At 43.9% G+C, this 24,206-nt stretch overlaps 2 protein-coding genes across 2 annotated transcripts in view; both read right to left on the bottom strand.

Moving 5' to 3' along the window:
- Positions 1-24,206, bottom strand: part of rps21 (ribosomal protein S21) — a gene marked incomplete at its 3' end in the record, with an annotated part of 454,986 nt that overhangs the window by 305,666 nt on the left and 125,114 nt on the right. The window lies entirely within an intron of this gene.
- npbwr2b (neuropeptides B/W receptor 2b) lies at positions 2,155-3,141 on the bottom strand (the record flags this gene model as incomplete). The annotated part of the gene is made up of 1 exon (XM_084446203.1): positions 2,155-3,141. The coding sequence occupies one exon, from the start codon at positions 3,139-3,141 to the stop codon at positions 2,155-2,157; it is 987 nt and encodes a 328-aa protein (XP_084302329.1).

Here is a 24,206-nt window from a genome sequence, read left to right on the forward strand (position 1 = left end):
GAGCGATATAAACAGAGTGCAAAAGTAAATGGGTTGCATGGGAGAGAGCAAGAGAGAGACTAAGAGAAAGTAAGAGAGAGAAAAAGAGAGAGAGTGAGAGTCTCTATTCATGTCAATGCCTCACAGCCATCATGTGTGTGTCTGGGGTATGAGTCAAAACGAAGCTGGAAGATGATGTCTCACATCACTGTGGTTGACTCCATGACTTCCTGTATGGAGGGCTGTCTCTGGACTGGGGAGAAAACAACACGCATGTACGCATGCACTCACGGATGAACTAGAAGGTTTAAAGAGCCTAGCATGAGATATATATATATATATATATATATATCAATTACAATCAATTGTCAATTACAATCAATAAGCTGATGCTTTTGTCCAGAGCAACTGACAATAATTGCAATTAACGTAGGAAAAGCCAATGTATTACTACTTGCCAGAACTCACAAGTGCATCTCCTTTCTAAACAAGTGACTAAGAGCATAATCGAGTGCTGAAGGCAAAGTGCAAGAATAGCAATCTAAAATACAATAGGTGCTTAAGAGGGAGGATCATTGTAGTTGTTCTACGAGTTTTGAGCCTGCGATGAAAGATGGGCAGAGGTAGGAGGTAGGAGGGGGCTGTTCCTTTCATTGCCCTGTCGGTGAGTGCCAGAGTTTTGAACTGGATGCGAGCCGCTACAGGGAGCCAGTGTAGGGAACGGAGGAGGGAAGTTGTGTGGGAGAACTTGGGCTGATTGAACACCAGGCGAGCAGCAGCTTTCTGGACAAGTTCCAGGGGTTTAATGGCTGACGGCTTAGTCCATCACACACACACACGCACACACACGCACACGCACACACACACATATATATATATATACACACACACATACATATGTGGTGTGTGTGTTGGGCTTGGGCTACATGACACTTAGCAGGCCATTCCAGGCAGACTCTAGGTATCATGCAGCCCAAGCCCAACAGACACACACACACACACACGCAACACACACGCAACCACACACACTCGTGTGTGTGTGTGTGTGTGTGTGTATGTGTGTGTGTGTGTGTGTATATATATATATATATATATATATATACATATATACACACACACACATATGGTGTGTGTGTGTGTTGGGCTTGTGCTACATGACACCTAGAGACCCTTGACCAGACTCAAGCAGACTGTCCAGTTCTCAAGGGTTTATACTGTAATTAGTTCCAGACAGATGTGATTGATTCTCACTCTACATGAAACAGTTCACTTTTAAATGTCACAGGCCAAACTTGCAAACAATCTCCGCGGCAACCAAATCCAATTTGAACCAAGCGGCGTGTGGCTGCGTATTGATCCTTTTCTGTCTGTCCCTGAGGGAGACCACTGGGTCACCACCACCAAGTCATCCATCAGCCACTATGACATTCATTGATCGTGTTCTGACTCGACACAAAGATCTGTGTGTGTGTGTGTGTGTGTGTGTTGTGGCCCTCACAGAATAACAGTATAGGGTGAGTTTCAATATATTACTCTTGATGTCACGTTCACCCAAATGAACCACAAACAGCTGTTGAAGTATGTTTAATATATTATAATATAAAATCCATGAAATATATCTATCTATGACAAAGCATCCTACGTAGCTGTGTGTACCTTTATGGCAGGAGAGTTCACCGTTGTCCTCAGAGCGAGCGTTACTGCTACTGTTTTCAAAATCATTGTTGGTGAACTTGATTTGTACCGTATGATGCATTATTCATGCTCATGCCTCATTTGAAATTATGATATGCCTGTATATGACTAGCCTACACACCATACAGTATGCTGACAAAGAAGGCCAAGACATGTATTTACAGTACAGTGTACACACAACTGACCCAGATAGCAAGCGGATGTGTAATAATTCTGGGCCATATATGGGCCGGAACTAAGCCACAAGGGCCAGATCTGGCCTGTATATGGCCCAGATCCGCTTGCTATCTGGGGAAGAACTGTTCCTCTTCTCGTGGGCTCCCTCCATTGCTCTCTTTTGTCAGAAGGGGGAGACAAAAGCTCGCGGAAAATAAACACACTTCAAAATTCATCGTCAAACCGTAGCCCTCCCGCATAGCCCGACCAGATATCAGTTTATGACAGTTTATCATAAATCTCTGACCCGCTCTGATCATACATTCAGGCTGGCCTGCATCCTAGCATCTTCTTGAACGCTTTCCTGAAACTGTCGTCCAGGAAGGCGTAGAGGAAAGGGTTGAGGCAGGAGTTGGCGTAGCTGAGACTGGTGATGAAATAGGAGATCCCAATGAGCAGCGGGGTGGTCTTGAGGTCGGTGGTCAGAGCCACGATGGTGCTGAGGTGGAATGGCGTCCAGCAGAACAGACACACCGCCAGCACGATGAACACCATGATGGTCACTTTCTTCTTGGCCTTGTCGAGGGCCTTGCCGTTGGTATTGAGACGCATGTTCCTCAGTTTGTAAAGCATCATCGTGTAGAGGATACAGATGGTGGAGACGGGGATGGCGAAGCCGAGGATGAGCGTATAAATCCGGCTGGCCTTGAACCACAGGCTCTCCGGACTGGGGAAGCTCAACACGCAGCTCTTCCGCTCTGTGTCGATGTACACGCCGGCGAAAACGGTGAACGGCATGACGATCAGGATGACCAGGAGCCACACGCACAGGCTGACGATCTTGGCCGCCCGGTAAGTGCGGTAGGGCATCCTTTTGGACCGCACCGTCGCCAGGACGACCAGGTACCGGTCCACGCTCATGACCGTGAGGAAACAGATGCTAGAGAAGATGTTGTAGTGGTCGATACTCAGGATGATCTTACACAGCGTCTCGCCGAACGGCCAGTAGTGCAACAGGTGCTCTGCGATGTTAATGGGAAGCACCAGCGTGAACAGGTCGTCAGCTATGGCCAGGTTCAAGATGAACATATTGGTGACTGTCTTCATCTTGGGCGCCTTGAGGATCACGTATATAACGGCAGTATTGCCCGTTAGACCTACAGCGCATATGACCGAGTAGATCACCGGCAGGACCACGTATAAGTCTGCGTAAAAGACCGAGGGCTGCGTGCAGTTCTGTCCGGTGGCGTTATAGTAGTCCATGGACTCGTTGCACACCGGAGGCGGCGTGGAGACGGACACATTTTCCATGATTAGAATCGAAGGCAATTTCACAGATAAATCGAGAAAAAAACGTCATTTAGGGCTCAGCTGGGTAGAGCGCTCGCAGTCGGGCAGTGCCACCTGTTGCGTCTGATGGCTTTCTGGATTTACGCACGGTTTGCGCATCACGAAATCTATGGATAGGATAAAAAAAGACATGCTAATTTAAGGCACGATTCCAATTATAATGTTTAGAAATCATGTCAGCAACTATTGACTTAATTCATCCAAATAAACGTAAAAGTTTCCCTATAAATGGCCAGATGGAGCAACACTTTATTAATCAAATATACATTTAATTCAAACTGCTCAATTGATAATAGTTGCATATCAAAACACTTTAAACAGCAAATTAAACAGTCAATTTCTCTCTTTCATTGCAATACTTTCAAAAGTCTGTGTCATAGCAGCTAAACTCTATACACTATAAAGGTCGGTGCGCTCTTTCCAGTTCTATGTATTTTCAGAGGGCTTACCATGGCCGGGAGCCGCGTTCTCTCCTCTCTCTCCTCTCTCTCCTCTCTCTCCTCTCTCTGCTCGCCTGCCGTCTGAGAGGAGCGCGATCCGTCCACGTCCCAACTCGGGGAACGGTGACGTCACCCCTCTTCCCCCGGTGCGCGTCCCAGCCAGGTTCTCGTCGCCATACCCGAGGTGTCTAGACGTCTCCTCGGCTTGGTCGCTGATTCTAAAGCAGCAGGCATCCAGATGCCTCAGATGAAACTACAGCAGAGTCAGAGAAGGACTGACTGACATTGGGGTTTAACTTTTTTATCATGAATGAATCCTCATCTTTCTATTGGTTTGAGTGATACTGTAGATATTCACTAGATATGCCTATGGACTAATTCCTAAGACTGGTTGGCATATATTTTATTGGCATATATTTTACAACAATTTATGTTGTTTCTCTGTGGCCCACAAATCAGATCAAACTGTATTTGTTTTGCACATTTCATATACAGGCAACACAATGCAAAAACATTCTTTGATGGCAGCTTTGCATTGAACACAAATAAGTGTACTACAATAGATAGTTAGATCTTTTAATATAGCCTAGTTCTCTCCTTTGTTCTTCTTTTTGAGTTTTCTGAGCCATGTGATGCTCTCAGCAGGGAGCCCATTTTCTGTCTCTCTTCTCCTCTCTCACAGTGGAGGGGACAGCAAGTGAACGAGAGACTCGGAGGGAGGTCTCACTTGTCTCTCCTTCATTCAACAAAAAGGTTATGCACATCCATTTAGTGCTGGAGCAGGACAAAAAAATGAACAGTTCAACATTTTTGAACGAGGTCTCACTCGTCTGTCTTCAGTATGCCGCCCCCCTATCATCCCATTCAATTTCCTCTCCTCACCTCTCTGACACTCCACTTTTCACCCTCTCCCTGCTTTCGAATTCTGCCCATTCTCCTCTCCCTCCTCTCCTCTCCACCTCTCTCCTCTCCTCTCATCTGCTCATCTCTCCACATCTCTCCTCTCCTCTACTCGGTGGGGATCACACGCTGGTCTCCCTTTCATCATGCTCACGCATCTACCATTAGACCAAGAGAGGACAGCGGTTAATAACACGGAGGTAAATGGGAATCTGTAGCAGACAAGCGGCAGACGAGATATTGCGCGCACGCACACACCCACACACACGCACACACACACGCACACACACACACACAGACACACACACACACACACTCACACTCCGGCGAGAGTCTCTCTTCTTGGCAGAGACGCATCTGTTGACAGATACTGAAGCTTCCATCAGTCCTCCCTTGGTTGACAGTGTTTATAGGGCCTCGGACACAAACGTCCCGAAAATGTCCGGTCTGGAGTAATTTGACTGAACCTGGCAGCCAATCTCTCGCAGCTGTGACCGGATGCGCCAGCCAACCAAAGATAAACACATCTGACAAAGACAATCAGCATTCATGTTGTGAATGAAAAAGAAAATTGCCATTGTGCCATTAAAGCCAGACATGCCATTGTAGGGGTTCCTAATTGAGCTGCCTGGTTCAATAACAACAAGCAGCGTGAGTGATCACCCATGCTGCTGATCGTCCCTGCAGACAGGGAACAGAAGAGAGGAGGTCTGAGTGATCTTTTCCTGTTTTCATTCACCTCACATGTTGTACGCTCACACAATCCAATCCGATGTCCCTCCGTACCCCACCCCCCCGGCTCCACTGTGGGCGTCGGCGTCAACCATCAAATAATCAGATGCTAAGGAAATTAATCCATTGTAATTAATGACAGTCTCTGTCATGCCAAAATGTGTCCGCTTGCCAAATAGTGTCCTTGGTAAGAAGTCTGATTGTCTAATAACATTTTGTGATCTTTTTTGTTGTTGTTGTTGTTGTTGCTAGCTCGCTAGCTAACTTGGCTGAGGTCAGTATACATATAATATAGGCATTTCTAATTCATGAAAAATACGTCGATTGAATTAAAAAATCTCATCCACAAACTTTAGCTACCACTGAGGGGTAAAATCAGCTTTAGACCGATATCAACTTTATTGATTTGCTGTTTAAGCTAACATCTTTCTATGCATGTAAAACAAAATTATCTGATTCTCATTCACTATTAGAAAAAATGATATTTTCTTAGCCTGGATCGTGTGGTAAGCTATTGCATAGTAACTGAGGTGTGATTTTAACCATTTCAACTGACTTCAACTGCCAACTGACTTCAACTGACAACTGACTTCAACTGACAACTGACTGACAAAACGCATGAATGTGCGGAGCCCTGTTATCTCTGCACACTTTGAAGTGTTGATGTTTGCTGTGGGTGAAGATAATGATGAAAAATGATGAAGACGAGAGAACAGTCTCTCCCGGGGTGATGGCCCATGGCCAGTGGATTGAGTTAGGGCGTGTGACTGTGGTCAGTGATAAATGCTACGGTGTCAGTCTTAGTTAAAAGCTTTGTCAGGTCCATTTGATGGATGACTGCAGCATTTCAGATGTAATGCACCCAAGGCCTCATGTGTTTGTTTATGGTTGTTCTTAATGGGTGTGTGTGTGTGTACTTTCCTGTGTTAGGAAGCGTGCATGTACGTCTGTGTGTCACTTTTGGGAGTGTGTGTGTGTGTGTGTGTGGGTGGGTGTATTGATCCAGACATTACATTGTGCAGCGGTAGTCATAATTCATAATGGAGAGGTGCTGAGAGAGAGGGGGGGGCGGGGGGGGGGGTGCTGGGCTCTCAAGTGTCAAGTGGCCCGTGAGAGAGAGGAGAGAGAGAGAGAGAGAGAGATGAGAGAGAGAGAGAGAGGGAGAGAGAGAGAGGGAGAGAGAGAGGAGAGAGAGAGATGAGAGAGAGAGAGAGAGAGAGAGGAGAGAGAGAGAGGTCCATTTGCCAGTCCAGGTGGAGTGTTTAACTTGCCAGCTGGATTGGAGGTGCCTTTTAAAATAAGATAGATACTTAAAAATCCATGTGGGAGGGGGGGGGGGACAGTACAAAGGAGTAAAGAATAATAGAGAATATCTGTAATAGATTAAATTAAATTACAAGAAATATATACCTACAGTATGCATACTGTAGAATCCATACATACATACATACATACATACATACATACATACATACATACATCCAGTACATACATACATACATACATACATGCATACATACATACATACATACATACATACATACATACATACATACATACATACTGTACATACATACATACATACATACATACATACATTCATACATACATACATACATACATACATACATACATACATACATACATACATACATACATACATACTGTTATAGAGTCTGATAGCGGCTGACACAAGGAGCGTCTGAACCGCTCAGTTTTGCCCCTGGGTGGGAGGAGCCTGTGGCTGAAGGTGCTCCCCATCTGCCCCAGCTCATCATAGAGGGGACGTCTTGAATGGACTTGAGTTTGTTCCTCCTCCTCTTCCTCCTCCTCCAGTCTCCACAACAGAGCAGGCCTTCCTCACCAGCTTGTTGATAAGGCTCACCCTGTCCCTGGCAGACCGGGGAATAAATTACACCGAGGATAGAGAGAGAAAAGAGAGAGAGAGAGGAGTGGAGAGAGAAAAGATAGAGAGAGAGGGAGAGAGGAGTGGAGAGAGAAAAGAGAGAGAGAGAGGGAGAGAGGAGTGGGGAGAGAAAAGAGAGAGAGAGAGGGAGAGAGGAGTGGAGAGAGAAAAGAGAAAGAGAGGGAGAGAGGAATGGAGAGAGAAAAGAGAAAGAGAGAGGGAGAGAGGAGTGGAGAGAGAGAGGGAGAGAGGAGCGGAGAGAGAAAAGAGAAAGAGAGAGGGAGAGAGGAGTGGAGAGAGAAAAGAGAGAGAGAGGGAGAGAGGAGTGGAGAGAGAAAAGAGAGAGAGAGAGAGAGGGAGAGAGGAGTGGAGAGAGAAAAGAGAAAGAGAGAGGAGTGGAGAGAGAAAAGAGAGAGAGAGAGAGAGAGAGAGAGAGGATAAGAAGGTAGAGGGAGAAAGGGTGCACGACATGTTGTTACTCTAATAGGACGGACAATTATGAAAGGGAGATGGAGGGAGAGTACAAGGGAAAGGAGAGAGAGAGAGAGATGGAGAGAAAGAGAGAGAAATAAAGAATATGTTACATGAGGTAGTTACTGTAATAGGGAGGGAGACAGCCTGGAATGCTTTTGGAGGGTAATGCGTATGTCATCAAAGGCATGTTCTCTAGTGTATGCAGACTGTGGTTGGGAGACTGAGGGGTGGGTTCAGGGGAATTGCACCCTGGGAAAGGGTAACCACAAGCGTACGCATCAAGTCTAAGATCTCACCAGAGACAAGCATGTTTTTACTGTCAGGATTAGTCGTTCCTCCAATCGGAGATGAAAGCTTAGCCTGGTGACAAGCTTAGTCTGGTGACAGCTAGTCTCGCATAGCCAGACCTATCTATCTCCACACTTCTACATATCCAGACCCATCTCCACACTTCTACATATCCAGACCTATCTCCACACTTCTACATATCCAGACCTATCTCCACACTTCTACATATCCAGACCTATCTATCTCCACACTTCTACATATCCAGACCAGATCTCCACACTTCTACATACCCAGACCTATCTCCTCACTTCTACATAGCCAGACCTACAGGTATCTCCACACTTCTACATATCCAGATCTATCTCCACACTTTGTTTACGCTGTGCCAACGCCGGAGACAGGTCTGGCTGGACGTATTACCATTCTGCAATAGGGGGGGGGGGGGGGGGGAAACACAGTATTTATTTAAACCAATCACAGTCGTCTTGGGCGGAGCCAGCCCTGGACGCAGCAACGGTGCTCTTGCAAAATAGTCTGGATCGAATCTGATTGGTGCCGAGAGAATCTCTCGGCCGAATCAGATTAATTTGCGTCGCCAGTCTCGCCATTGATTGGGCAGTGTGACAACGAATGATGAGGTTTATTGCCAAAACCTACATCCGTTGAGTCAGACTAGGTGACAGCTATCGAGTGTTTGGGGACCGGCGACAACAGGGTAAGGTGACAGGTGTGACAGTGAGGAAGAGGGGAGAGGAGAGATGGTGGTAATGATCTCTTCATCCGCTGTTACCCCTCAGGGGTAGTCAGCTGGAACAGTCGGGCTCAATTACCCCTCACTGGGGTATTATACTGTCCAATAACACACATTAATTTATGTATATTAACAATTAATTTATGTCCGCATAGAGAAAAACATACAGGGACACAAATACTGAAGGTGCAATTAATACATTCACAAGGTTATGACTCATGGACCAGCGACATAACTTTTTTCACACATTCTTCAAGGGTACAAGCAGCACCTTCTCCGCCATGTATAATGGCTGTCAATGAGTCAGAGCAGTACTTAGCAAGGCGTTTAGCCCCCTTTTTGGGCATCCCCAGTTGTTGGAACCCTCTTACAACCAACCGCACACACGCACACACACACACACACACACACATACACACACACACACACACACACTACAGTAACGAAGGACTAATCTCATTCTGCTCTTAATTAGACGTCATTAGATAACACACTGTTGATATCCACTCCTCCCTCCCTCTCTCTCTCTGTCTCTTTCTCTCTCTTTCCATCTCTCTGTCTTTCTCTACCCTCTCTCTTCACGCGCTGTCCGTCCAATCAGAGAGTTCCGGGCATTTAGTTCTATGGCTTTTAAAGATAGAATGTTGGGAGAGACTGCTGTGATTGGCCGCTCAGAACTTCCATACAATCAAAGAGGAGTTTGCAGTCTCCAAACACAGGTGTCGACCAGCCAATTAAACCGCTTGAAGCTCCTCGCCAAATAGGAGTTGGCAGCATAGCTCCTTGCTGAGACCAAAGAGCGTGAGACTATGAGTGTGGGACATTGTGCGTCATTGGTGGATTCGCTCCTCACAGGGTGGTTAAGTGGAGTGGAGACCATTGGTGGGGAGTCTGAGACGGCACTAGCACTAACGAACAGAGAAACACTCTCCTCTCTCTCCTTTTCTCTCCGCCTCTCTCTTTCTCTCTTTCCACCTCCGCCTTCATCCCTTCTCTCCCCCCTTTCCTTCTATACCTTTACGTATATCTCTATCTCCTGACTTCATCACCCTATCTCTCTATGTCTCCATGGAGCTCTTTCTCTTTCGTTCTCTAACCCCTGCCTCTTTCTCCGTCTGCCTCTACACCTGTCTTTATCTCTCTATCTTCCTCTACACCTCTCTCTATTTTAGGGATGCACCGAGACATCGTTATATGTATCTGTATCTGTTCAACCAAGATTTGTATCTGTATCTTTATTCGGATAGAAACCGGAATTGGGCGTGATTTATACTGGAAGTTGCGTTAATCATATTTTGTAACTTAATCCCATTGGCAATCCAATTTTTGAGCATTCAAAGCATCAAATTGATGAAATTAGCATATAATTGGTTCTGAAATATACTTTACCCTCTCTCTCTCTCTCTCTCTCCCTTATATATTTTTTTCAACTTAACTAGTTTTATGAACTGGCTGAAATCTATGAATAAAACATTTTATACAACACTGTTTTGCACTGGAAATACATACTGTACTGTAAATATAGCTGCAAGCAGCAATAATGGGGGCCAAGCACAACAAATGTGTCAAAGGCAACAAGCGAAACACGCCATAGCCACATTTGACATATGTCATCATTCAAAATGTAAGTGAAAATAATGAAACTGTGATCGGGGTGGCAGTGCACAAACATGCTCATATCGACATCAAAATTGAATCTGGTGTTGTAGAGCATACAGTACCATGCCCTACTAATACAGGAAATATGAACCCCATTTGTTAACGGGTCCAGCAAAAGGGCATGGTGTGGTCATGTTAGTGCAGTAGTACTCAAGACCGGTCTTGGTCTCAAGATCACTTTTTTTCGGCCTTGTCTCGGTCTCGGACACAGAGTACTCTGGGTTTCATTTCAAGACCGGTCAAGAACACTACTGTGGGAATGCCTGTGCATTGTCTAATTTATTACATCATTACTGTGGTTGGATGTAAAACTCCCCGCTTCAAATGCAACCAATAACCTGTCACTAATTTGAAAAAATGTAACGGTTGTGTCATCAACCCCGCCTCCCGCGCTCAGTCTAATGAAGTGACTGAGGGAGACAGGTGGTGTCGTCTACTTCTAAAGATGCCGGCTCGTCTCCTGTGATTCACTCAACAACATAACAATATGCTAATGTCGACATTATGCTAATGTAGACAATGTGCGCAAGGCTTTATCTGTGCCTTTCTAAATAACATATTTGTATTCGGACACACTGTTACTCTCTATCTTTCTATCTTTTTATCTCCACCCTTTCTCTCTCAATTCAATTCAATATGTTTTTCTGGCATGGATTTTAAAGTTAGATAATATTGCCCTGAGAAAACTTTTTTAATTTAAGCAATGATGAAAATCCAGTATAATTTATTATACATTTACAATTTCACAATTATGAATCTCTCTCTCTCTCTCTCTCTCTCTCACACACACACACACACACACACACACACACACACACACACACACACACACACACACACACACACACACTAATTGCCCTACAGCTCAGCTGGGTGTGACTAGTAGTTTCCTCTGGGAAGTTATGTCAATGTTCTCTCCAATCGAAATATATTGTCTCACTTGGAAACTAGCAGTACAGAATAGATTGATGCTTTACTCTACCCCTTTGAACATGCCCTGAGGCAAGCTCATTAAATTACTACTCAAAACTAAAAAATTGGCATTCTGTGAAAGATGCCAGTGTCATGATCATGTCACAACACTGAGCATTTCTAAATGATCTGTGACAGTGTTTTTCATCCGGTCACTAAATGCTCTGCCCAGTCTGGCTGTTGCTAAGTAACCAATTTACAGGTTTTCACCGTTTTTCTCACCGTTTTAATATGTTTCCTGGAACCGTTCAAATTCTCTAAACTCTAAACACTCTAAACATTAATTAACATCCACAAATCTCTTTCTCAAAGAGAACCATGTTCTTCTCAAAACAAATCCTGTCCACGAAAACGTCACACACGGTTGATTATCTCATAGAGCATGAGCTTGAGCATGACCACGAGTCAGTCTCTCAACACTGCGCTCAACTACAGACTGAAGACATTCATCCAGGTTTCATCGCTAAAAGTGGGTGGAAACAGTTTGAGAGATTGAAAAAAACCTGCATTGCAGAACCAATCCAACGTCTTGTGGGCGGTCCTTCCTAATGAGGAGGTGAATGTTTGGTTTTGATTCTCCACTCCAGTTTGATTGGAGGACATAATTTCCAGTAAGGAGGGTCCTTCACCCTATTGGAGATGTAGGCAGTGGCTCTGTTTGGTAGCGTCGGTTTTCGGCGCTGTTCTAGAAACGGTTTTAAATGAAGATGTCTCCAGACTTTCGGTGGCAGAGATCTCCAATCTCTGGTATCACGAGACTCTGGTATCACGAGACTCTGGTATCACGAGACTACCTGTTTTGGCAAAACTCACAGTAATTCCACTGATATGTAAGTAATTAAAACTGTATTTGTACAGCACCTTTCATACAAGAAATGCAGCTCAAATTGCTTTACAACAGGGAAATGAGATGCACAGAGTGCTTCACACAATAGACATGAAATGAACATAAAAGCAGGTAGATTAAGATGGAAGATAAAACAATAAAACGAAGATAAAGAGAATAAATCATGGAAAATGCAACAACCGTGAGTAAAATGAGCGTTGAACATAGCTGCTCCCGTTCTGCACCATCTTTTATTTCATTTTCTCCATTTCCCCCAAAACAGTAGGTCACCTGACACATGACTGAAGTGTTTTGCCAGTTGAGTTTGAACAGCCGAGAAGTGAGTGACACCAACTGTAATTAGGGTGTGTCATTGTGAAGGCCCTGATTCTCCAGGTGAATAAAGTGTGCTAAGTGATGCGAATTGTGCTTTGAGTTGTGAAAAAAATGTGATTTAGAATGTCTATTTGAGTGAAAACATTTGAGGGGAGGCTCGCTTTGGGCTGTGGCACAGCCTCATGAGCAGTGTCCAGCCGCGGTCATGGCCAGACTGGAGTGCCAGCAATTGTTCACCTCGACTGTGCGCACACTGCTCTCAGACAGCTACAACAGTATGCCTGGCAGGAGACATGCTTTCCTCCTCGATGGCCAAAGCGGACACGGAAAATGGGACATTTCATCCAATTTCATGGTGGTGGGGGATGCTGAAGATGGTAATGTTCTCCACTGAGAGAACCACAGCTTTCCGAGCAGAGATCTCGGGGCTCTTGGTGAAGGAGGCAGTGGCTGTAGTTTCGCAGGAGTAGAGGAATGTACTGTAGGGTTTTACTCACATTACTTGCTTGTGTCCAAAAAAGGCGTGAGGAGAGTGGCCGATTTTGGATTTACTGTATGCATACAGTAGGGGAATACGTTAAGAGTTAAGAGCTATGGAACCCTGTGTAATGAGAGGCACTATGAATGGCAAGGGGAATCACATATATGTTTCCTCAAAAATTTTCTCTGCAAAATAGAATAACATGGTTCATTATAGGACAACAACATTATATAATCACCAGATTAGCGTTAAGATGGATCAAATCTTCAAAATGTGTAGTTCCAAACGTTAACATAGGGATTAGGATCACTGTATCAGGATTACCTTGATCCCAACAGAAAAGTGGATTTAGAATGGATTACCCAACCAAATATAGAATTCATTTCAAAATACATCTAAAGACAGAGTTTGTAAACTAAAATAATACTGGTACATTGTTTGTACAGTAGGCTCAAATATTTATTTTTCTGTTACAGTAGCCATGAGCCAGTATTCAGTATCAGAACAATGCATTCAACCAAATAATGTGTTATCATCACAAAGTTATCTCTACAAATATTATCAATCATAAATTACATTTTAAATCATCAAACAATTATCTATAGATAATAAGCACTGGTCTATGATAATGTGGTCAACTTCCTCTTCAAAAGTAATTGATGGCATCTCTCACTGCACGTCCATTGAGTTTGTCATTAAGCCACAGGTGGGCCTGGATCTGGTCATCTTGAAAAGTCTGAATTTGGATGAAAGTGTTGCTATCCTGAATTTAAATCTGGCAGAGTTATCTGATCCTGGATCACAAAACATGGGATTTCAAAATCTGATCGGATCTGATTGAGATTAAACGTTTTAAACCCCTGGCTCGACTATGACAAGATATTTTCATTATTTGGATTAACAGTTGATGTCATTGCAGGTTGATAACTGCGGCGAAGCTACCATTTGAGAAGGGTTATGTTGAAATATCATCTGGAGATATCGACCTTTTCAAAATAACAAACTAGAATGTGTCACCTTGGGTGATACCAATTAGTGAAAGTTCTGTCCTGGGCCCATGGACTGAGTGGTACCAAGCTAATTTGACTGCTGTGCCGGATCTCTGCTCAGAGCAAAGATCAAAAGCATCTTCCTCTTAACCAGAGCACTGGGCACATACACACACGCATACGTACACACCACACCCACATGTGCGCGCTCACGCACACACACACACACACACACACACACACACACATGATTGAAGTGTGTGTATGTGCGCATACATGTGGGTATGTTCCCAGTATATATATATACTGTATACTATAATATAACAGATATGCTCCAAATAATACCGATGACCTAATCTAGGAAGGTGTAACAATCTACAACTGTTACAATATTTGAGAGAAGTGTGAGTGCTCTATGACATTGGAGCATCATATTGCTTGTTCAGTGTAGTGAGGAATGAACTAGAGTGAAGCAAATAGGTTTATCACAGAGGGAGGTGTGGATGGAAGCACAGGGGGGTATGTTAGTGCATACAGGGGGGTATGTTATTGCATACAGGGTGGTATGTTAATGCATACAGGGGGGTATGTTAGTGCATACAGGGGGGTATGTTAGTGCATGTGTGCACCGTACGTGCCTCCAACACATTCTTCTCATATTTTGTGCGTGCATCCAGCACACATGTTAATATTTGTCTTAAGTGTACGCTAATGTTTGTGTTGTGTCTGGATCTCTTTGTATTTTGCATTTTAATTGTTGCACGCCCGTGCTCCTGTTTTTAGCACCCAGGGACAACAGTTGAAAATTAGCTTTAAGCTAATACTGACATTTATTGTCATGTTTTTAATGTGTGCTGCTGATTAATATGTACTGTCCCTGTACAAATAATAAAAAAAAAAATAATAATAATAAAAAATAATAATAATAATAATAATAATAAATAAATAAATAAATAAATAAATAAATAAATAAATAAATAAATAAATAAATAAATAAATAAATAAATAAATAAATAAATAAATAAATAAATAAATAAATAAATAAATAAATAAATAAAATAAAACATGTTGACCAGAGGGCACTTGCCACAATTCGTTTTTCCATTGCCAAGTACATTTTGCTTTGTACATAAAAGCTATGCTTGGTGTCTCAGTATAAGTAATAGTCTGGTATAGATAACAGGGGATTCCACCAGCCTGTCTCTCTGGAGCAGCACATGAAAGAACAGCAGGGAATCATTTGCTGGAGCACAAATAGACGTTTCAATGTCAAAAAAAAAGAAAAGTTGATCATGGCACTCAAAATAAGTATTCGGGAGGGAAGTGGCAATGTTAAAAAGCCTTTAATATATTGGGCTTACGTAATTAAAAATGTTGATGTTTCGACCTTGTCGGTGGTCATCAGGACATATCGTGCGCTCAAACAAATCACCCCTTACATACATTCAGAAGGACACAGCAATAGGCAGTACATATCAATCAATCAATATATCAATAAGCAAGACAACCAATCAGCCACTCAATTAATCAATCAATATCCATCAATGGGACATTGATACCAGGCCATGTCCCACGGGGGTATGGGAGAACAGGGCCCATAGGGGGGCAGTCAAGACTGTCAATAAAGAAGAGAAGACACAAGAGACCACATAACAAAAGCAATAAACATCAAGTGTTATACAATACAAATCATGATATCAAACAGTAAGATTACAGTAAGATATACAGAAGGACGTTCTACGTAAGTGAGTGGAGAGAGAGAGAAGGTTTCAGTATGTGATAAAGAAAAGTGTCCTTTTTTTGCATTTCGTTTTATATGATCTTTTATGTGTTGCACTTTGTCTCGATGCTTTTAATGTCTCAAGTAAAGCACTTTGTTTTGCCTTGTTGCTGAAATGTCCTATACAAATAAACTTGCCTTGCCTTGCCTAATATTTATATTGTCGGCTAGGCTTACATTAACGGTAACACATGAATTCAATTTCTTTATTGAGACTGGGGACGTTTAAAGGAGAATGCTCGTTTTTGACAACCTGGACCTTATTTACGGCATATTATAAGAAGTTTGACTCACCGAGATAACCTTGGTGTAATTCGGAGGCCTGTAGAAGAAATTTAAAATCCAGCGCGAGCACAGTATCCATGTAATGGCGGCGGACGGGGCACTGAGACTGCAACTTCTAAAAAATCTATTTTGTGCCGCGAAACGGTTGTTTTCATCAATCTGTCTTTATGAATATCTAGTTGTGCTTATATAGAGCGTAGGCCTGTTGTGGTTTTTCACATGCCTCTGTAATATGATCTTTAGAAACATCTTTAGAAACGAAATAACGTCCTCACTTGCTCCAGCACGCATGCGCACGGCGTGCTGGAGCAACGCTTGCGCTTGCTGCCGCCGATTCGCCCATTCAGACCAAAAAAAACAGCGTTGTCTCATAATCACCTCATTTGCATATCGAACCGCCACCAGCTCAGCGCTTGACGCCGCTGGTGAAGCAAGAGCAATGAGATTCAGACAGTTCACAAAAAGCCATGCACGACAGCTGTGTGTGAGCTGGCAGGCACATGCGTGCTGTCAGAGAAAGTGATCTTTGGGGAAGTTTATTCATCTCATTTGCATATCTAGCTGAGACTGGTTTTGCTCTGCCTCCTTGGGGGTATCAAATCAAATCAAATCAAATCAAAGCTTTATTTGTATATCGTCTTGTCTTCGTGTTCCTGTCTTCCCTGTGTTTAGTTTGTCTTCACAGACCCTTCTCTAGCCACTTGGTCCCCACAGTCCCACTTCACCCCCTGTCCTCGTCTTCTAGTCCCCTCCTTGGGTTTCTCTACTCTCCTCTCTAGTTCCCTGGTCCCTTCTAACTCCTGGTTTCCCCTTGGCTCCGGCCTAGTCCCATTTCCAGTCCTAGCCTCGTTCCCTGTCCCCTTCCCTTGAGTCCTAGTTCCCTCTGTCCTTGTGTTGGTGTTTTGTTTGGAATCCCTCCATGTCCTTGTCTGGGTGATTGTCTGCACCTGTGTCTCGTTATGTCTTGTTGCACACCTGTACGTTGTTCCTTGATTGTTCTCCCAGAGTATAAATGTCCTCCTGTTTCCTTTGCTCTCTGTCGGTTCTTTGTTAATGTAAGTGCGTTGCTCCCCTGTTTAGTTTTCCTGCCTGCCTTCTGCATTTTGGGTCCTACCTCCACCACCCTCTAACCCTAACAAATTGTTAATATTATAATACTTTCCTCGGTTGGTTTCTCAGTGATGGCCATCAACGTACGTCAACCTTACCGTCTACTTCTGATTCTGATTCTATAATTGACTCAAGTATCGGGCTAAACGTCAACTAGATTCCAAACATGATTAGCTCTCCAGCAATCCATTACCTGACATAACAGTGCAATTTCATAACATTCATTCAAATGCCAAGGAGGTATTTGACAATGATTTTAAATTTGTATTGGTAGAAAATCCTGCCTTAGCTGCGTTCTACTTATTACCTAAGATACATAAAGAACCCTTTAACAACCTCCAGCCAGAAGCGGCATCCATTAAACCTTTAGTTAAACAACTCCCTTTTATTGCAGACTGTTATGGCCCTGACGCTCTGCCTTGGGCACTCTGCTCTGGTTGAAATTTCTATCTGTCAATGAGTGTGTGCGCTTTGAATGCAACATAGTAGTAGTTTTATGAGGCTTATATATGTTATGTTTATGTTATGTACCACCCCGTTCCCCTGCTTGGGTTACCTGGTTTCGTTATTCACACACCACCACTGGGGTTTCAGGGAGGTGATTCAGGCTGACAGCTGGCTTCAATATTATGGGAAAGCCTGAGACGCTTGACCTGTAGACCTGGACAGCACTCACCCCCCACACACACTCTCTCTCTCTCACACACATTCACACACACACACACACACACACACACACACACACACACACACATACACACACACACACTTGTGTGCGCACATACGCACACACACGCATACACACTTGTGTGCGCACATACGCACACACGCATGTGCACACACAAACACACTCTCTCTCTCTCTCTCTCACACACACACATACACCCTGCACTGCTTGAGTCAATTTGAGGAGCAATACACTCAATAATGTGACTCACCAAGAACCAAACTGCCAAAGCCCGTTGGCAGGAACCAAAACGACCCTAAACATGCAGAGACATGCACTCACACAGTGTTCCCGCCAGGGCCCCTATTGTGCTGTTGGCGGGGACAGCTCCATTCCATTTCAACATTTAGCTGGTTTACCACAGATCCATCCATCGTCATCCGCTCATCCGGGGTCGGGGCGCGGCGGAAGCAGTTCCAGCAGGGGGCCCCAGACATCCCTTACCGCGGGCGTTGGGCTGAATTCGATAGTTTGATTGATAGATGCCAGTCCTGATTTCGATATCAACTAGCCATGAACGGAATGTAGCCTACTGCATTTACTGTGCAATATCAACTGTTCAGTTGTCAAAACGAACTGCCAACAAATTGATTATGCTGGTGTCATAGAAATTGTAGTCTCATCACCTCCCTCAACCTTTCACATAGCTGTGCTAATCTAATTCATGACAGGATGACCTCCAGGAGGTCAACACACCTAGACGTTGTCTACTCCAGAAAAACCATCCTTTGTCCCATTGTCCCTGCAAGAATTACCGCCTTTTCTCATGTCACGTGTCTGTATTCTCGACCACTGTTGATGACGCCTGACGTGTACAATGGGTTAGCCAATCACATCCTGGAAGCGCCATACCTGTGTATTGCTTGAATATAAGGCCGCGCAAGACCAGACTGGGGCACTTCACTTGGATAAACCACTCACGTGCGTTGTCCTGAAGTCCTTGCGCTCGTATGTTTTCTCAATAAACCAGACTTAACCATTTTGAGTGAATCTTGGCAAATCCTTTTTGACTAGATCAGTTAAAAATCTTCTACACTGGCCAGATATTTTCCCGCTCAACCTCCCTCCGTCCACTGCAGCTGGAGCAAACTAATCAGGCTACTGCTGATTCTCTCGTTCTACTTGGCTACTCGCTTCAAAATTCATTACACCTACAGTACCACCAGACCGATTTTAAGTGTTGACCTGGCAATCTGCCCCAAATATTCCAGCCCAGTAGGATAGAGAAACTATCAATTCAAATGCAGACCGACCGTTTGAGATAGAATTGGATAGTTAGGATTTCTTAAGCAAAGATACAATAGCCTATGAGATCTGGGATAGGCTAGTCTAGGACAAAACCATGCGTTTAGGAATAGCTAAGAAGATAGGCATTTTCCTATGGGTAGGACATCACCAACTATTTTATAAAGTGCACAGCTACAGACCTTGAAGGATAGGCTACTGTACCATTGTTGTTGTTAAGTTGTTACTTAATAAATAATATGCATACGGTCCTCACTGGCAAACTCAGTTTTTGTAAGATTGCTTTATTACACATACATAATTGCCATTTAATTTCACTTCATTATTCAGTCTGAACAACTTTCCATTGCAGCCGTTTTCCGCGATCGGTGTTGTGAGTCCTCAGCGATTGGTTCATCCCCTCACCAATCACATCATTTGACATAGCATTCAAAGACACTGATTGGCCTGGTTGGAATTCCAACCGGGAAATCACTCTAGACAAGAGCTTTTCCAGACCGTGTATCACATTTCGAAAACGAAAGCAGGCGTGGGATTCTGGGGTTGGAGCCAAGCTAATATTAGGCTCCATCCAGAGCCAAGTCATCAAGCAAAAGCTCTAGCCATCGAAAAGTTCTCTAAAGAGAGGAAAAAGCCTTCTGATGATATACTTATGGTGGATATCCATCTACATTTAATAACAGCTTACATTGATTGCATTTATGCATTGTTAACACACACACACACACACCTCCTAGTCATCTTCTATGCCCCTAAGGGTGTCATAGCGCGGTAGATGGAATGCACTCCAGTTGATTGCACGTATATTTGTACGAGCGCAGTTCTCATTCAGACTCAGATTCAGACCCGCCATGAAACGCCCCGGGCAACGTTTGACCTGCCCCTGCCTCCGTGTTTGCAAGGCGGTCAGCATTCTAAAAGTCCTGTGGTGGGAATGATGGCTTGAGATTGCGGTGTCCTTGGAGCGCACTGCTCTTTGAAAAACCCCAGGGAGCATGTGATTGTCTAGTCCCCTGGTGTGTGTGTGTGTGTGTGTGTGGGTGTGTGTGTGTGTGTGTGTGTACGTGTGTTCTTAATCCATTGCTGCAGGCATTGTTGTTCAAGTTGTCAGCACACATGATGGTTGTCTGTGTTTTTGTGTGTGTGTGTGTGTGTGTGTGTGTGTGTGTGTGTGTGTGTGTGTGTGTGTGTGAGTGCGGGAGGGGAGGTAGATAAAGTACATGTGCAGTACACTTTTGTTTTGCACATGTCTATGTGTGTGTACATGTGCAAGCATGTGTGTGCACACGTGTGTGCATGTGTGTGTGCATGCCTATGTACATGTTTGTGTGTGTGTTGCATGTGTGTGTGAGTGGGGGGGTAGATAAAGTACATGTGCACGTATAGTACTCTTGTTTTGCACGTCTACTGTATGTGTGCATTTGTGTACATGTGCATGTGTGTGTGGGTGTGTGCATGTATGTGTTTGTGTGTGTGTGTATGTGTGTATGTGTCAAAACATATTTCTTATTGTTGCAGGTTTAGGACTCTTTATTTACATTTCGATTTTACGTTTTTCCTGCACACCTACAGTAAATGAATTTTGCTCAAATCCCCTTTACATTATCACCACCCTCAAGTCCCCTTTACATTATCACCACCCTCAAGTCCCCTTTACATTATCACCACCCTCAAGTCCCCTTTACATTATCACCACCCTCAAGTCCCCTTTACATTATCACCACCCTCAAGTCCCCTTTACATTATCACCACCCTCAAGTCCCCTTTACATTATCGCCACCCTCTGTGTTACCCTCAAAACATTTATGTTCAGCTTGTTGAAATCATTTTGTTTTGTTAATCACATTACTGCCTGTGATTCTTGTTTGCGATGAGTCCAAAATTATTTAGTATTTACTCAAGAATAACAAGACTTCTGCACAAAAACCTCACAACTCTTTCATATTCATGCTGGTTTATTGTGTGAAAGGGTGTTTATTTCATACTGGTTTCAAGTAAGGTAGATGACTGACAACCTAAATAATTGACTTTCACAGGCATCAGCCAAGACCGTGTCTCCCGGGTTGCACAATATTATGCTGAGAGAGACACATCCGGAGAGAAGAGGTGGTGCACGGAATATTCCGGAGAACGACAGGAGAAGACACCTCATTGTCGAACACATACGGTCTTTTACTCGCAGGGTGGAAGAGGAGCACCAGGCCGCAAGTATCTCCCCAGTGACCTGAATGTGCTCAAGATGAGCTCTTTAAGGCTCAGAACCACGTTCACACCAGCTAGTCCCTCTACTATTCCGTGTGTTCCCAGGATTTCAACCTTGGCTTCGGCCATCCAGCTACGGATGCATGCTCTGATTGCGCCAAGTACAAGATCTGGGCTGCATTCAAATTCAGCTAACAGAGGCGAACGTTCGTCGCAAACATGTTTTCTCCAAACGGTCATATTTGAACGGCGTTTAATGAACGTTCCAAATAGTTTGCATAAACGCAACAATCCCCATGGGAGCGCAACTCCAGTAAGCCTGGGTCCATTGTGATCCTCGTTCCATTACTGGCGAACTACCTCTCCAGACTGTTAGCTTCTGTTAGCAAACGTTTGCGGCGAACACAAAGCTAACGGAAAATAGTTCGCTAACGTTCGCAAACGTTCAATGTTCGCTGAATTTGAACGCACCCCAGGATATCAGATCCAAACCTGACCGAGAGACAGAAGCAGATGGAAGCAGATTTAATTTTTAATCATCGCAGAGCTCGTGTATTCTATGACCTCTTAGGCAAAGTTGCTGAAGATCATGTGACTGTCTGTTATGATATGATGCAACACTTGGTCCTTCCAAACACACCAATAGGACAGGCCTATTACTCACGCCAGCTGTATCTGTCCCTATCTGGTGTTGTTAGACCCCATGGAGAGAACAGTCAGCAGACAAAAGACGACGTCCATCTCTACGTGTGGCAGGAAAATGAAAGTAGCAAGGACAGCAACATGCTTGTGTCTGCGCTAAATGACTGCCTCACTTCGACTTGAGGCCGAAATCCGTCAATCCAGGGGTCTTCGGCTGTTCAGCGACTCTTGTTTTGAGCAAAACCAGAACATGAACATGGTGTCCATGCTCATGGAACTTCAACATTTTTTTTCCAATCTTGGCATCGAGCACACCTTTCCAGTAAGGGGCTCAGTTATCTCCCAGCTGACCGAGTCTTTGACAGGATTGAGCAGAAGACCGGCACAATTCTGCTATCACAAGAATATCATACCCTCCAGCAGCAATTCGGCAATGTTTACATTTATGGCACCGACTGGGAGGCGTTTGATTATAGGTCAGCCGCTAAGGAGTGTGTCAAGGCTCAGAGAAGCTTTAAAATCAGCGAAGCACGCATGCTTGACTTGAGTACCAACAAGGTTGGTTTCAAGACGGTGTACAATGGGGAGTGCTGTTTCCACAGTGTGTTTAAACGGGGCTGACATGAAACCTGCCATGCTTCCAAAGCAGACCACAGGGTGGACCACAGAGGGCTTTTTATGATGATGCATTGTCTGAGGTGAATGAGAATGCATGTCGGAGTGACGAAGATGCAAAGTAAATTCCCACGAGTTTGATGGTAGTGTGGTGAATTATAACAAAGTCAATTCAATTTTAGTTGTAGGAGGTGTTTACAGTGTTCTTGACTTGAGATTGAGACACTTTACTGAATGACTTCTGAATGTACTGTTATGAGTATTGAACAATATGCCAATTCTATGTATGTTATTGTGAATTAATTTATTTGTTTTATGTAGCGGACAATGATCCTACGTTTACAGGTTCGACACTTTACTGAATTGAACAAATGTATGGTGGTTTGGTGTTTGTGTCCGGTGCATAGCTAGTCTAGCTAGCTGGTAGCTCTGCTAGCTAACTAGTTAGCTCCATTAGCTAGCTTACTGTGTTAAACCTCTACTTGTCCCGATACCTTCTTCCATATGAGTTGACAGACATAGACCCGACATCAGTTACAGAGATAGATAATGTAGATAGTTAGGCTATGTTCATAATAATTAAATTAGGACTTGACGGTGAACAGGAGTTTGAGACCAAGGTAAGCTCATCTAATGTGCCAGACAAGGCTACAGCCATGGGTCAATGAGTGGTATTACTACTTCCTGTATGGGCATGCGAGAGGTGCTGTGGAATGACATAGACCGTGAGTTGAGATCCCGCGGGTAAGATTACTACCCCCAACGGGAAATGAGAAAAAGTCTGCACACTCTAGTATTAGCTCCCAATAGTGATACTTTATTAAGGCACAACATTTCGGCCGTATGGCCTTCGTCAGGTGCAATGAAGGCCATACGGCCGAAACGTTGTGCCTTAATAAAGTATCACTATTGGGAGCTAATACTAGAGTGGGCAGACTTTTTCTCATTTTCACTAGTGCTTCCTTTTGGTCCAGCACCTGTGACAACAGGATGTGCGTGCCTTCCCTTGGCTCCACTACTACTCCCAAGGCCTCACTGTATGGCAAAATAAACTTTCTATTTTAGTCTATTCTAATTACAACCGTTTTAGGTTGTTCCTGCAGTTGAATCCTCAGAGAACCCATTTTAAAAACCCTTTCATGGTTCCAGGTAGAACTATTTCCTAAAGCAAAAGAGAGAGTGCAGATGAGACTGATGGGAGGGACAGCTTAACCGCAAAGTGGCAGACCGGGAGACATATCAGGGGCAATTTGATTTCAGATGATTCAATCTCTCTCAAGCGCCTCGAAGCTGCCAGAAGTGTCTGCCTTGTGATATGTGACACATTTCTTACCCCTCATTACAAAACAAACAACGGGGACTGCTTCTGAGCAGTCGTTAACATGTTAAGCTGCTTTCATCTGTTACATCTGTGACACAAATAAACATAAACGCTTATCCCGTCAATCTCTCTCTATTCTTACTCTATTCCGGTATCTCTCTCTCTCTCTTTCTCTCTCTCTCTCTCTCTCTCTCTCTCTCTCTCTCAGCATATCGCTCTCTCTCTCTCTCTCTCTCAGCATATTGCTTTCTCTCTGTCTCTTTCTCTCTCTCTTTCTCTCTCTCTCTCTCAGCATATCTCTCTCTCTCTCTCTCAGAATATCGCTTTCTCTCTCTCTCTTTCTCT

This window comes from Borostomias antarcticus (assembly GCF_949987555.1).
Source record: "Borostomias antarcticus genome assembly, chromosome: 11".
NCBI lineage: Eukaryota > Metazoa > Chordata > Actinopteri > Stomiiformes > Stomiidae > Borostomias > Borostomias antarcticus.